The sequence below is a fragment of the Sinohyriopsis cumingii genome, chromosome 3 (genome assembly GCF_028554795.1).
Source record: "Sinohyriopsis cumingii isolate HCF-2022 chromosome 3, ASM2855479v2, whole genome shotgun sequence".
NCBI lineage: Eukaryota > Metazoa > Mollusca > Bivalvia > Unionida > Unionidae > Sinohyriopsis > Sinohyriopsis cumingii.
In genome coordinates, this window is record NC_142963.1 from 69721623 (window position 1) to 69738047 (window position 16425).

General features: G+C 34.8%; 1 protein-coding gene and 1 long non-coding RNA gene across 3 annotated transcripts; both read left to right on the forward strand.

Annotated features, from left to right (window-relative positions):
• Window positions 1–1827: 1827 nt before the first annotated feature.
• On the forward strand, window positions 1828–13839 carry LOC149803055 (uncharacterized). Of its 2 annotated transcripts, XR_016420128.1 has the most exons (4): window positions 1828–2551; window positions 3657–3705; window positions 4809–4900; window positions 13793–13839. It is a non-coding gene; the product is annotated as an uncharacterized LOC149803055 (long non-coding RNA). The 2 variants fall into 2 exon arrangements; XR_016420127.1 differs by lacking the exon at window positions 13793–13839 and having other exon boundaries at window positions 4809–5321.
• LOC149803056 (zinc finger BED domain-containing protein 4-like) lies at window positions 6425–8074 on the forward strand. Its single transcript, XM_089953880.1, has one exon. The coding sequence runs from the start codon at window positions 6425–6427 to the stop codon at window positions 8072–8074; it is 1650 nt and encodes a 549-aa protein (XP_089810006.1).
• Window positions 13840–16425: the final 2586 nt, after the last annotated feature.

Here is a 16425-nt window from a genome sequence, read left to right on the forward strand (position 1 = left end):
TGACTAATTTTATTTCAGTAACATGACTTTTGTAAAAATTTGTTGTCCAGTGTGATCTGAGCGACGACGATTTGCACCTCTATATGAGCCAGTCTCAGCAATCGGACGTTGAATTTGAAAACAAAAGACTGGAGGGGCAACAAGTTATTCACGAACAAGACTCGTGTCAATTGATTCGTCGGAGTCCGATATCGATTTGGATGAGGTAAGATATATTTTCTTGTAACATTTGAAAGAAAGGTTTGAATACAATTTACTATATATATATATATATATATATATATATATATATATATATATATATATATATATATATATATGGAATGAATTGCCCACTGAACTTAGACACAAAGACACAGTGATCCCATTCAAGAGTGCTCTCAAAACTCACTTATTTCGACTGCAAGAGCAAACTTAAAGACCTATAATAATGTTTCCTACCTGAAATATTCTCAGCATGTTTTTTATATTTTAATGTTTTTCTTTTTTCATGTTGTTTGTTTTTGTAATAATATTGTTTCTTATCTTATAGGTGTTGTCTAATGTTGTAAAGCGCTTAGAGCTTCTAAAGATTAGTCGCTATACAAACCTCATTATTATTATTATTATTATTATTATTATATATAAGTTGTAAATTTTAAAATTCCAATATATACAGTAGCGTAAATATCACAAAACTGGTACATTTTGAGAGAAAAAATGGCAATATTAGAATGTAATTGAAACCCAGCCCACCTACCCCTTTTCTTTTCCCCAACTATCATTCTGTATTTAGTTTTCATTTTTAGCTTTTTTATATGTAATTTTCACATTTGGATTTCATCACCATATCAGATTGTTCTCTGACAATGTTCACCGTAAGGAAAAATAAAAATGTGTTTCCTCTTGGACAGCAAACTGACTTTCCAATAACAAAGTTCCAAAGTTCCTTTTGTAGTTGCAGTGTTCCCTTTACGCACATTTGTGCGTCAGGGACGCACACTGGAGAAAACTGACGCACATATTTTGTTACCGTGCGTATTTTTGACGCAAAGGATTTTCATAATATGATCATGATTTATTTAATACCCAATGCATTGGATGATGGATGGCATCATATAGTATCACGGTACCAATTGTTTTTCCATATAGCTCAATGCTAATGTTTTGTGAAATAAATATACTTTCTGTCCTACTTGAGCATGCATGTCACACACTGTCATAGAGAACAATGCTAGATTGTCAATTTGACAATGACATAACCAGGTACTCCATTGCATTTAAGAGAGATAACTACTGGAACTAGACAGGGGTAAGAGTTATCTAGTCACAACAAGCACATTTTCAGCCATGTGTACCATATTTTAAAAAAAATCATAAAAAATACAAAATATGATCTAGATAGAAATTAACACAAACTCATATGTTGCCAAGAGGCTAAACTTTTTTAAAGCCGAACAGAAAGTACAACTCTTACATAATGCACCAATCACAGCTAGTGTTGTTCTTTAATTCTGAATACAATGTTCCCTACACCTTAAGCTCCACCCACCTGGACTTGCGCAATTGGTAACGTTATACCTATAGCAAACCTTAATTTTTCCAGTAATCTGTGAAATAGTTCAGGACTGTATAAGTAACAAATATACTTAGTCTCACTTGTGAAAAACAATTTGATGAGGTACTAAGCTGTCTTATATGAATGTGTATAGAAATGTCATTGAGCTGTTTGAACTATTGTTTTCATACTTTTATATATATATATATATATATATATATATATATATATATATATATATATATATATATATATATATATAAAATGCCTAATTTTGGTCCAGTGCTGTTTTTCTTTCTTTTTTCACCCCAGATTTTTGTTAGATGCTATACCAATTCCCATAAAAAGGAATTTGTAAAACAAAATCACTTACTAATATTAAAGTGAATAATTAATTCTGAACTAAGATTTAATGTTTGCTTTTTTAAGTTTGTTTCAGATATCTGAAAAGTCACTAGCAAAGCTCTTTTTAAAAACTGAAGACATTACAATAGTTTTATTTTACAGTTGTCCCAATTTGTTGAGGTAAGTGTGGGGACATTAATAGTAAACCTTATAAATTGAGAGATTTAAAATCATCTATATGACTATCTTTCCTTACAACAATTGATGTGCACCACTCCCTCACTATTATGTGTCCCTCTAACAAGGTCCCTTATATAAGGCAGATACGACTATCGATCCCATTTTTTAATTTATGGATCCTGTGAACAACGATGAAGTGAGAGAAAGTGCTGTATATATGGGAATACGTAGATGTCTCATTATGCCCCATATTCTTTTGCATATTGGTTTTAATGCATTTGTTTTAAGGAAGCTCTTATGTAATTCTCTTATTTCTTCTGTTTTCAAGAGAAAAGCGAGAAGGGAATTTTGAAGGAGATTCTTCAAAACCAGAAGGAAATTCTAATGGCCATCAAAAAGAATGAGAGAGAAGTTAGAAGTCTGAAAACTAAGTTAGAAGAGAGAGAAGCAAACTTTAAAGAGCCAATTAAAGTCCCATTACAGATCAGGGTGTGTATACTACTGGGGTGACACGATTCATCGATATATCCATGCATTGATACCTTTGCCATATTGATACAAGAGGTGAAGAATCGATACAAAACAATATCTAACTTTTATAAGTCATTTTAATCTTCAGCAGTCATGAATAATTATTAGTCATTTTTCTTCTTATTCTTTAAATTGATAACCGATATGTATCATATCGTTAATCATATTGATACGTGGCACATGTGTACTGTTTCAACCCTATATACTACACAGTCAGTGCAGAACCTGACTAGAAAAAAATTAAAGGATGGATCCACATTATAAAAGCCAGATTATGGCATTTGGTATCATTCTTACTCATTCTGCTTCGGAGTTAAGATCACTTTTCACTATATTATTCATTGTTTCACTTTTGTTTTTCTTTCAAGATATATTGAGAAGTGCAGCTTGAGAAATAAAAGGGCAATTCACATGTGATTTGCAATATAATTAGTCTGTGGTACCTACGATCAGCCAATAGCAGTTACTGAAAACATTTGACATGTCAGTTAGTATATGATCTCAAACACATCATGACTGAGATATTAATTAGGCTTTTCACATGTTATTTTGTTGGTGTGATAATGAAACGACACCTTGAATTCAGTGATGTTTAATTATGCAGAAAAAATGCACACCCACCCACATGTTGGTTTCCTGTCTGACAGAAATCTTGGTCTTTAAGATTTTCTTATTGTTGTAACATGCATGTAGCATTTGTGTAAATATCAATATACACATACTGGGCCTCATATTTTTCTTAAAAATGTACACAATTTAAATAATGAATGAAGCTTCTGTCACATTCAAGCGAGTTGGGATTTAATATATCAAGTAAAAATGAAAAATTCTGTACAGCATCAGATCTAGCTAGGATAACCTGAATATGTGACATATATTAAAATTTGACCTACTTGTATTGTTAATGCAGCAGTAAAATCTGTTCGCAAAGTAATAACTTGGAAAAGGCTAAATGTAAAATATGCTGGTAAGAGCTCAAGTTGAACATACTATAAATAGTAGTTTGTAATAGCAAGCCATAAGAGTTCCTTACACTGTATCTTAATTTTGATTTCTTTTTCAGAATGCATTCCACGAGGCAGAGGTTTGGCATGGCAGTTTGACAAAAAGAGGTAAATATGCAGGAGGCAAATTCTTCAAACATGATTAGAATATAGCATTGCATTTAGAATGTCCACTAATTTCCATTCCATTTCGGAAATTTGCATGTAGCTGTTGTACCAGTTTCCTTACATTATACTTGCAGGGCCTGTGCTACTTTGTTAATTGCATTAGTTTTTATAAGACAAATATCTGTAACATTTGTTTTAATACTGCTACTGCAGAAGGACTTGATTTTAAGCTATTGAGCATTATTGCGTAAAACCTGCTCAACACAGAGAAATTTGGAAGGCATATTGGTTTGCATTTGAAGATGACCTAATTTAATTTTTAGGTCATATAATTAAAATAATTAATTTTTTTTAAGTACATTGTTTTACTTGAAATTTTCCATGGAAACCTTGTTTGCACAAATGGGCCAAAATCACTAAACAATGTCAAAGGAAATTCAGTAGTTATATTTATATGTAGATGACCCAATTGATGATAAAACTTGAGAAAATAATATGATATATGTTACAAATATATGTATTCCATATTTAAACCTGATTAGGGGGCCCCAGGTGAATGAGTGATCTAAGGCGTTCACCTGTAATGATTACTGGTATCTCACCTTTTTATGGGTTTGAGTCTTGGGCTCGGCCAATGTAGGTGTGTGAGAAAGCTTGCCAGTAGCTTCCTGTGGGTGAGTGGTTCTTCAGGGTTTTTCCCGGATTCTTCCTCCACCAGTTATACTGGCTGCCATGTTTAGTCTATCATTTGCTGGAAAATGCCATTAAACTCGCAAACCACATTAAACCTGATTACCAGACTACATATTTGTACTTTTATGTCTTGCTTTTGTGATAGCGCACATTTTTGTGTGTGTGTGCTGAAAGTTCTTTTAATTTCAGAATCCACATATACATTTTCCATATTTGGATACTGTTCCAATAAAGACATAAAAAATAAACAAGGATCTTCATGAACAGCAGGGACATCTATTGTTTATTCATGGATACAATAACATATTGATACACCCCATCAAACAATGATGTGCATTTTTATGTAAGAATGGGTAATACAATTAGACTACAAATGTTAGAAAAGAATGACCTTTTTTTTTCTTCGTCAGATTTGGTGACCAGTCCAATGAGAAGTTGACTGACTTTATGAAAAGTTATGTGCAAGGAATTTATCCCACTGTAGATGGCTTGGTTCTAAAAGGTATGAAATTTGCCTCAGATTTAAATTCAGCTTGCAAGTAAACTTAAAAGTACATAATGTTTCATTGAAAAATTAAAACTGTCATTAAGTTTGCATTAAAAGTAAACAGATAGCAATAACAAAAATGTAAAATCAAATGTTCCCATCATGGGAATCAAATCCCAGTGTTCTGTGTGGCAGGCATCTGCATTACTGTTTTGGCCAATGACACTGTTAAACATATATAAATTTAAAACTACTCATAATTTGTATACAGTGCAGCTAGACATTGAGAATACTTCACTGCAATCCATCTTTTATTTTTCACACAGCGGCTATGACAAGATAGTATACCACTGAAATGGAGACTGAAACAAGAAAGACAAAAAACAAATTAGATGAGCACAAAGTATGCCAGATGCGATATGAAAGGAAGAAAGAGGTGATATAGTTGATAGGGCATAACCGACTTTTGATCCGGAAATCGGATTCCACCGGATAGTATGAACTTCCGATTAATCGAAGTCGGACAAAGCAGGAACGACCGATTCGGATAATAAAAATAATAAAGTTGAATTTCTATAGCACCGTGTCTAACACTGCGTGTCATTCGATAGTGCGTTAATAAAGTTAAATAAGAAGTCAGAAAAGTCCAATATGGTCAACACAACGGGGTGAAACGATAATACTTGAGTTAGACCGAAAGATTTAAATTTATTAAAATATATAATACAGTCCTACCCGTTTATGTCAACATCCTCAATAATGAAGGCATAATATTGAATACATTGACACATGCTAATGAGGTATTAAAAGAAAATGATTCTTACAATCGTAAATATAAATAAAGTTAATAAGGAAACTTTCACAGCACAATAAACTTGTTTCAATCACCGATCACTTTGGAAAATGCAAGAATCGATCAGATTTCATTGCTTTTATTTAAGTCGCCACAAGAGGCCAACTTTATAGGACCAAACAAAAGCCTGTTTTATTTTTATTTGACCGCGACATTAAAGCATGGCGGCAAGATCAACTAATTGTTGAATAAAGTACAGGATGGAACTGGCCGCTTGCCGACATAAATGATTAAGGCGGGAAAATTAAAGCCTGGCGGCAAGATCAACTAATTGTTGAACAAAGAATGGGTCGGAACTGGCAGCTGGTCGACATAAATGATTAGGCAGGAAAATGAAAGCGTATATGCTGCGTGGATGCATTGGAACTGTATGATAATGTAAATGAAATTTATATTAGCATACAGTGTGAAAAAATTGTGCTGAACTGTTGAGACTCTGCGGCTGCATCCATCATTAATCTCACATTACAGTTCTGACAGATACTGCGATGCTATGTTGTAGATAATCTTGATATACGACTTTCCATAAACTGTCACTTTGTTTCTAGACATACATCCCTCTCATGCACTATTTAGATACAGAATTTGTTGTATTGGCCACAATAACAAAATATTTCTAAGCCTTTACAGACAATAAAATTAAATGAAAATCTGATAAAAGTAAAAAAAAATAATTTTATTTTAAAATGTCGCAAAAACAACAAAGCAAAATATGGGATTATTTTCAGATAAATGCCATAGATGAGTCAAAGGCAGATTGTTTGGTTCCACAGTGCAAGGATAAATTAAAACGAGGAGGTAATGATCCACGTTCATATGGAACCAGTGGACTTATCAATCACCTGCGTGCAAAACATCCGGATGAATATAAAAAGTATACCGGAATCTGTGACATCAAAAAGAAACGAAAAGCCGAAGAAGTAATGCAGCCTGGAAAGAAACACAGAGTACAGACAATAGAGTTCCTGCTAGAAAAGAAAAAACCGTTTGAGGCTAACAACCCACGCCAGTTAATCATAACTAAGAAGATCATAGAAATGATTGCGGCTGATGCTATACCTTTCAGCATGATTAACAACGTAGGCTTCACTCGCTTTCTGAATGAACTTGAACCTCGTTACGTTATTCCATCCGAAGTCCATTTGTCAAGAACGCTTATTCCAGACTTATATTCTGCCGTGAAGAGTAAAATTGTTATTTTACTAGAACAAGCAGCCTACATAAGTTTTACAAGTGACGTGTGGACGAGCACAAATAATTTGAATGCTTTCATTTCGCTTACCGCTCATTGGATTGACAGCAAGTGGAACAGGATGTCCATTGTTCTGTCACTACGAAATCTTGAAGACCGACACACGGGCCAAGTTATTTCGGATAACATCCTTGCAATGTTGGCAGCATGGTCTATTCCAGATGAAAAACGTGGAGTTCTCGTGCGGGATAATGGTGCGAGCATGAAAAAAGCGGCGGAGTTATCTGGATTGGATCACTTGGGATGTTTCACCCACATGATCCAGCTAGTTGTCAAGGTTGGACTTTTAAGTCAAAGATCCGTTATGGATGCTATTGTCACTGCTCGTGCAATCGTTGGGCGTTTTCGGCATTCAACTCAAGCCACAGAACAATTCCTCAGAATCCAGAAGTCTTTGACATGCGAGGTCGGCACGCCATACCCGACACACCGTCTTATCCAGGATGTTACAACCCGCTGGAATTCTACGTTCTACATGCTCGAGCGCCTCATAGAACAAAAGAAAGCTATTGCCCTCTATTGTCAGGAAAATGATGGGGTTACAAATCTAACGGCACATGAGTGGAATTTGATGGAACGGGTTTTGATTACGCTTCGACCATTCGAACAGGAAACCAGGAATGCCAGTATGTCTACTGCAACAGCAAGCATGATCATCCCCAGTGTTCGCGTTCTCATGGCAACTTTAACAAAACCTGCAAGAGTCGGAGATGACATCGGAATACAGACCATGCGGGCGGACATGCTGAAAGATTTGCATACACGTTATGAGGAAGTGGAGACAAACAAGTTGTGTGCACTTGCAACGGTTTTGGATCCCACTTACGAATTGTTGGTTTTTAATGCGCATGGGCATGGCGCTGTAAAGCGCATGTTAATGGACGAACTACAGATCGAGTATGAAAAAACAATCACCGCTGTCAACATTCCAGCCTCAACAGAAGTGGATCCAGGACCTTCAACTTCGACTGGCTTAGATTCCTACTACCAGGAGTTATTGCCTCTAGCACATCCGACCAAAATCTCGCCTCTGCATCCCTGTCATCTGAATTCACGTGCCAGCGTGAATTGGATTCGTATCTAGCTGACAAAAATCAGCCGAGGACTTTGCCACCAACGGACCCAGTTATATACTGGAAATCCCGGGAAAAAACGTTCCAGCTTCTGGCAGCTGTCGCTAAACGTTTTTGTTCAATACCGCCCTCTAGCGTCGATAGTGAAAGAAGTTTTAGCATCGCAGGTGCTATTTGCAGCGACAAACGATCGAGCATGTCCGCTGAAAAAACGGAGATGCTACTATTTCTTGCAAAGAACTTGGAAGTTATAAATTTTGATTATTAAATTTCTTTATTATCTATTAAACTGCGTGTTTTTACTTAGGTAGATGAAACATGGCAGAAATAAACTGCTTAACTTTAATGTTATGTTATATTATATTATATTATATTATATTATATTATATTATACTATATTATGCGCTACATAAATATATCAATATTCAAGACTCTTTAACTCGCATTTCTAAATTTATTATATTATAATATCTTTGCCAAAAAACAAGAACAATATCACAGGAAAATAAATACTTAGGGCGCCATAACACGTGGATTTCAGTTTGCGAGTTTTATTTGTAAAATCCTAAGTTTTTATAATTATTATGTATAACAATGTGATCGTAGAAAAAAAAAGTTTATAATGTTTCAGTGCATTTTACAAAAATAAAAAATTTCATGGATTCTTTGTGGCTTTGAACTTTGTTGCATTTTGCTATAGTCCTGCCATATCCTTCCCCTTGTGACATCGGTGTGATATGCAAAACGTGTGTAACACGGTTTAAAAAGTTAATTTGAAAAACCTTTTAATTTAGCATTTCCGATTAATTGAATCGTATCCGGAATCGGAAAAATTTCATGCCCAAAATCCGGAATCGGAAATCAGTAGAAAAATGCTAATCAGTTATGCCCTAATAGTTGATGATTGAAATTTAGCTGCATTATTAGATAATTATTATTATTACTGTATTAGATACTTTGTGTGTGTAACCTTATGACACAAGGGACATACAATGTACTCTTCATTTTCAGCTTATGGACTTACAGATTTATTTTCACGGGGGTGGGGGGCTATGAATTTTGGAGAGAAACATACAACCATTAAATACCTATCTTCCAACAATTCGACCGAAAACTCGTCTGGGTGTAAATGGCTGCCATTTTCTACTGATGTGAACTTAACCCTGTGTGTGTGTGTGTGTGTGTATCTATATATATATATATACTATATATAGTAGTCCCCCTCTTATAAGACCACCCCTACTGCAGCATGGAAGTGGCCTTATAATGAGGGTGGCCTTTCTAGAATTGGATGACAAATGTGAATAGTAATACATATGAAGAAAGTCACAAGTACATTTAATTTTAAAACATTTAATATTTTCATTAAAATATTACATGCATGTTGTGAAATAAATGGAAACAAACTGTTTCATCATTTTCAAAAGAATGTTATGAATAACCATTGATATAGTTTTAAAACTCTTTATAATTATGTTACAGATCACATCATCTGTCACTCTGTTGGTAACAGTCTAAAAAACAAACCAGTCTCGTCACAATTAAAAATATCCTTGCTGTCATATCCCCTGCATATATCGTTTAGTCTTTTGTTCCAATCTTTGACAACTTCTTTATTAACATCAGCTGATTCTCCAGTAAGGACAGAACACTTGATATTGTGTCGCACTTGAAATCTGTGCAACCATCCATTACTTGCGGTAAAAGTCGTCATATCCCAATTCAACTGACAAAACTGTTGTTTTTTCTTGTCATTCAAATCAGGATGCAAACATCTCCTGGCTCAAACAATCTTCCTTTCTCCGTCCATTTCACCGTCCCACTTCTGCAGAATTGTTTCCTTATCTTTCACGATATTGTTTATCTGAGTCTTTCCGACATTAGTTTTCTGCAAGGATCCTCGATACACACATACATACATACACACACACACACACGAACCTCTCGGTTTGTTGAATTACTTTCACTTTCTCTTCTAAACTGATAATTTTTCTTTTCCTTGATGACATATTGATTGTTTTGCAGTAAGTTATCCATGTTGCCAACTACAATACTGATAAAACAATTTTTTATGCATCTAAACAAATTGCTGGGTGTTTTTAAAGGAAGTGATCTTGTCACATGATTCATTAGTCGCAGTCTGGTACCCTATTGTTTTTATACACATTTCTTTACACTAAGTGTGTGAAGCCAAAACGGCTTCGATCACGCAGATTTGACCGCGCGGCCGTTAGGAAGCGAACATCTTACTAAGGGAAGCCATAAAGACTATCAAACCATTTTCCTGCTGACTTGTGTATTGTACATCGATGCTGCCACTTCTCAACTGTTACTAATGTTCAATAAGTGTAATCTTAACAATTATCGAAGTGACTAAACCGGACATCTTATGATAACACAGCAGTAAGGCTTATTGGATTACATGTACTTACCCTTTTGTATGGAGTAAAATTTGAGTATTTCTCGGCTTTATGGAATAAATGTGGCTTCTCGTGAGGCAACACTTCTTTCAGTAACGAAAACCTGACATCGGGAAACAAACTCGGATTACTTAACACACGTTGTGAATAACATACTGGTTCTGGATACATATCAAAATAAAATGCGACCACTTATGAGGGGTAAATTGTATATTATTGCACTAATATGCTGGTCGCGTTAGTGGGGTGGCCTTTCATGAGGGGTACTTTTGAACTCAAACTCATCAGTGCCGACGGATTCTCTCCGTCAGGAGCGCGGGGGGGGGGGCTGTTCAAGAGGTGGACTACTGTGTGTGTGTGTGTGTGTGTATATAAAAAAATATATATATATATATATATATATATATATATATATATATATATATATATGCATACAGGGCTCAAATTTAACACAAATTTCTTTGTAGCCAGAAGGAATAGTATATTGAGAAATTTACTAAATTTTCTGCCAAATCTTTACTAGTCCTGTTCACAAAACAATGTCACACAGCTTTCTTGTACGTTTACCGATTCAGTTGTAAAGTTCGAACAACCCGCAACAAAATTGGATGTTTTCTGTGTGTTTTTGCGAATTGCGTACACCATTTACACCGCATAAGGGTTCCTTTCCTTGTCATAATTCAGCCATTCCCTGTCTTTTGTCCATTTCTTCTGAAATTTTCCATTACGCTTTTCCCTATCATAAGAATTATTCCTCATCATTCTCATTCAACTTTTGCTTTTTTTCCCGGTGGCTGAACACCTTCTATCAAATGCCACATTTTGCCTGTCTTATAAGGAGGGAATTGTGCCTTGTTTTGAAATATGAGATGTTATAGTATAGCTGACGCGAATTATTTAAAGCAAGAAAGGGAATGGCACAGTGTCCTTTATATAAGAAAGTCTGAGTAAGAAATACATTTCAAAACACGTCTTTGCCCCCTCCCATAATTAAATGGCCTCTCCCTAACAAAGACTTAACTTCAGCGGATGTTCTCCATGATCAAAGCATTGGCTATTGTAAACACTTATAAAATATTAGCATCAGAAGATAGTGTTAGTTTCAGCTTGGAAAAGGTGTGTTCCCATCAAATGAAGCCATCTGACACTTGGCGCATTGTGTTTAACAGTTCCAATTACGGTGTCATAAATCGTAAGTTTGGTAATTGTTCCTAATTAATCGAACCTCATTGTATTGATGAAATTAATAATAAGGCAGAAAATTTTTAAATCTTAGATGCCCATGCTCAGACATTTTAATTCCCAACAAATGTACGGCATTCTGCTTGGATATCTCCATGTGTATTATATTATTTGTTCATTCTTGTAAGGGAAAATAATAAAAACTATTCTTATCATCATAGAAAAAGTAGTTGTATGGAAAGGATGTGTCAATTACGTAATCGTAATAAATTGATCTAATTCTTATAATTATTTCTATGGAAATTTAAAATATGTAGTTTCCTGTTTGTGACTAATGGAGCATTTGGGTAGCGAGCAACAAAAAAAAAGCCAAGAACTAATTGCTTTGAATACTTTTTGCCGTGTTCCTTTGTGTGGTATACCGCTTTCTGGTTTGTTACTGTGGTCGAGGGAATAAAGTGTGAAATCACGACATTTTGTCATTTAATTCATTATCAGAATAATTAGGATCAATTTACCAAACTTCTATTGTTAATTACGGGACCATAATTTGCGCTGTTAAGTGAAATGCACGAAATCGGATGGATTCTTGTTATAGAAATGCACTTTTCCGAGGCTGAAATTGACTTCATCTTCTCATGTTAATATTTTATGACTGTGTTTACAATGGCCACTGCTTTGATTCTACAGAACATCTGCTAAGTCAAATTTTTATTAGGGAATGGCGTAAACAAATGCTGACTATTGATAACCGAAACTTACTAGCCCATCGGACTATTAACATTGTGAAAGTTACTAGTCTGACAGGAAATCTTCTAGCCTCGGGCTAGCGAACTACTGCTAATTTCAAGCCCTGATATATATGTATATATATATGTGTGTGTGTATACACAGCGACAAAACTCCAAAAGAACAACTCAGTGTAACACATTCCGTTTTGCAATGCGGGTGTGTTCATTAGTACTTTCAAGACTGGACTATTGTAACTCAGTTCTGTCTGGTTCATCTCAATATCTACTCCAGAAACTTAAAAAAGTTCAAAACACAGCTGCTTGGATCATACTTAGAGTACCACGATCAGAGCACACCTCCCCACTGCTCTGTACTCTATATTGGCTATCCATTCGATCCAGAATCACACATAAAATTTGTTCTCTATGCTATGTTTCACTGACGGACTCCAGTCCAACATACCTATCTGACCTCACCCATGTGTAAACACCAGCAAGATACTTATGCTCCTCTTCTGGCGATCGTATACTCATTATTCCCACTATGAAAATGAAGTCATATGGACAACCAGGGCCCAGCAATGTGGAATGAATTGCTCACTGAACTTAGACACAAAGACACAGTGATCCCATTCAAGAGTGCTCTTAAAACTCACTTATTTCGACTGCAAGAACAATCTTAAAGACCTAATAATGTTTCCTACCTTAAATATTTTCAGCACGTTTTTATGTTTGTTTGTTTTTTGTAATCATATCATTATATTTGTTTTTTTTATTTTATAGTTGTTGTCTAATGTTGTAAAGCGCTTAGAGCTTCTAAAGGTTAGGTGCTATACAAAGTCCTCATTATTATCATTATTATTTAGAAGTACTATGTATCATGCACATCTGAATAAGGGAAACTCGCCTGTTAGGCAGTACAAAGTAAAACTACGAGAGACCTGTGTGTGTGTGTGTGTGTGTGTGTGTGTATATATATATATATATATATACACACACACACATACATATGGCTTTAGTTTTATATTCTGCTTCTCTAATGAGAGTTTTTGTTTATGTTCAAACCTTACCTTCTACCTTATTCAATGCTTTTTGGGGGGCAACAAATCCATGGCTGAGTGGTTAAGGGTGTAAGTGTACAAGACTAGGCAATAAATGCTGTTACAGCAAGGGTTCGTTTCCTGCTTGGAATGATAATAGCTAGAACCTTTTTGTTTATGTTGGTGTTATTATGCATATACATGTGTGTGTGTCTATCTATATATATATATATATATATATATATATATATATATATATATATATATATATATATATATATATATATCAATCAAAGTCAAGTAATTAAGTGCAATCTAACTGGCAACTTTATTTTTTCTTATTTATAATGTAACAGAAATCCAAAAGAAGACTCGCTGCTTTGGACAAGAAAGAAACTTGGAGTGTGGAAAAAAAGGCAAAAGTAAGGAAGGTGCTGGACAAGAACTGCATGAGTTCAGATGAAGATGGGGCAGATGGTGGGCTGATTTCCCACCCTCTTTCATGGGTATCGGGTCCCTTCCAAAAAGTGAAGGAAATATTGGACAAGAAATACATAGATGTATGTTCGTCAAGGAGCAAAAGGCTTCTGTTAAAAAGAACATGGGGCATCAAAAAAAGACAAAGACACCCCTGATGTCCCAAAGGAGTCAAAGTGGATAATCCAGGATTGCATCTAGGATGCACGATAGTGAAAACTCCCCCCAAATTTAAGATTTCTATGTGGGCAAAATCATGCAAATAATAAGAATTGTGCACAATATTTTTGGTGAAGAATATGCTATTTTGATACTTGTTGTCTTGTAAAAATCCCAGTTGTCACTTTCAGCGGATATGTTGTTCTTGTGTAGTTGTGAAATATGTCACATATTTCCTGTGTCATGTGCTCAATTCTGACTGGTTACTAAGAAAGGACAGGAGAGCACATGTTTGATGCAATAGGAACATCCTCTGCCTTTTCTGTCAATTCAACAAAGACCTATTTCACGACCTGACCTAAATAGCCAGGCAATGTTTGAAGCTGAGGTTAGCTTGGCAGGACAATGCGTTTTTTTAATAACTAATGGTTGGAAATGTATTTACATTTTGTTAAAGGTTTTAACACAAAATAAAGCTTCAGACAGCACAACAAAGTTATTTTCTGTCAGATGAAACATTGGGTGTTCTGTCAGTGGGAAAGAAGTATATGATCAATCATGTTTTCTGCAATTCTTGTTTGCATCATTTAAAAAAATCTAGTTTACTGCTGTCAGATTTTAGTATGTTGGTAATTGACCTGCTGCACTTTTTCACATTTGAAAATTGTATATGGCTACACCATTTTACATAATAATACAAATTTCCATGAACATGTAGTGTCTCGTCTTGTTTATCTGCGACAAGCCACTGAAATTAAAATATTTTATTATGGCAATTGTTGTATTAATGGATAAATGTATGCGTTATGTTTAATCAGTCATATACGTTTGAAGAATATTATAAGGCAATTGTCAGATAAATGGAGGTTGGATAACCAAGATGTGATTGTATATCTTGTTGTCCATTGTACATGTCCTTATTGTTGAATTATTGAGTAAATTAATATTGTAATAAAGGATGATGGTAATAGCTTGTTCTTTTATTAGTTTGTTCTTTACATTTCTTCTTTACACTTTACACTTACCTGCCCCATAAACCCATATTAATATGCAGTAAAACTTGTTACCAAGGTTACAGTAGTGAACAGACATCTCCATAGGCATGAAGTTTTCCTGATTTATAAATTCTTCATGCATCAGATTGCCGTTGTTTTTGTGCACTTGATAGCTGGTATACATAGGGATATGGTGGTGTTGGTTGCGATAGAGATTATAAAACCTGGAAGAAACCATAAAATTCAAATGTTGACCACTGCTGGGATGGAGGATTGAACCCAGGCTCACTGGTGAAAAGTGTTGAATGTGTATTGTAAAGCCTTGTTGCAGGATTTTACACACAATATATACTCTGATGCAAATCAAAGTTATTTATTATCAAATTTACAGCAGAAAGTGCTTTATTGTTGCCAGTAAAGACTAATAAAAGATAATACTTTCTGCAACTTTAATTTTTGTAAAGGTAGCTACTGACTACTGTAAAAGTAAATTGCAGTATATATTAATTAATGTAAAGACATAAATGTTAAATTTAAATGAGATTTTATGACTTAAATTTGGTCTTTTGTTACCTTTTCAGAAATGGAAATGGTTCCCTTTAATTAATGGAACAATTTACTACCTCTTTACAAACTTAAAGTTCTTCTTTCATACACCTTTTGTTCATTGGTAAAGTGGGCCATTTATTTGCATTTTAGGACCCTAAAATTATTTGTAAATGTCATCTTTTAATACCTTTAACTTTTTCTTAAAATGTGTATTAAAGTTAAGTAAAGGTCAAGCAAAGTTTGTCTTCATCTTTTAAGTGTTAGTAAAGATATTTTTTTTGACAGGATTCATGTGCTCACACTGGTTGACAGAAAATTGTTGTTGGGTTGAACGTCATTTTTCAGCACATGGTGGCCAGTATTTATTTATGAACCCATTATCAATCAACCATTAAAAGTGTGGTATTCCATTATGTGGATTGCATCATTTTATCGAGGAGTACTTTCACGGTCAAGTCAATGGACAAGGTTGGAATCCAGAATAGAAGTACTTAGCAGTAGTAATGTAAGTTGAATTCATGATAGCCATGAAAACAAGTATGCCACTTAGAGTATTACTTTTATTTGGCTACGCTTTCTATAGCATGAGACATCAGTGCTAATTTCATAGTAGGTCGTGGGGAAGTCACCACCACTGTGTTGTTATATATCTTGGCCCGGACTATTTGAATGGTCTAAATACAGACATGGTCCTGAACAGATAGATCTCCAGTGATCTTTGTAAAAAGTGCTTATGTTTATGTTTCAGGACCAAATACATTCAGAAAATAGGAATGGCACAAAATTAATGTAAACTAAGACTGACAAAA

Excerpts from the sequence above, each read along its gene's own strand:
- LOC149803056 (XM_089953880.1), top strand. The coding sequence starts at position 6,425 with ATGTCGCAAAAACAACAAAGCAAAATATGGGATTATTTTCAGATAAAT.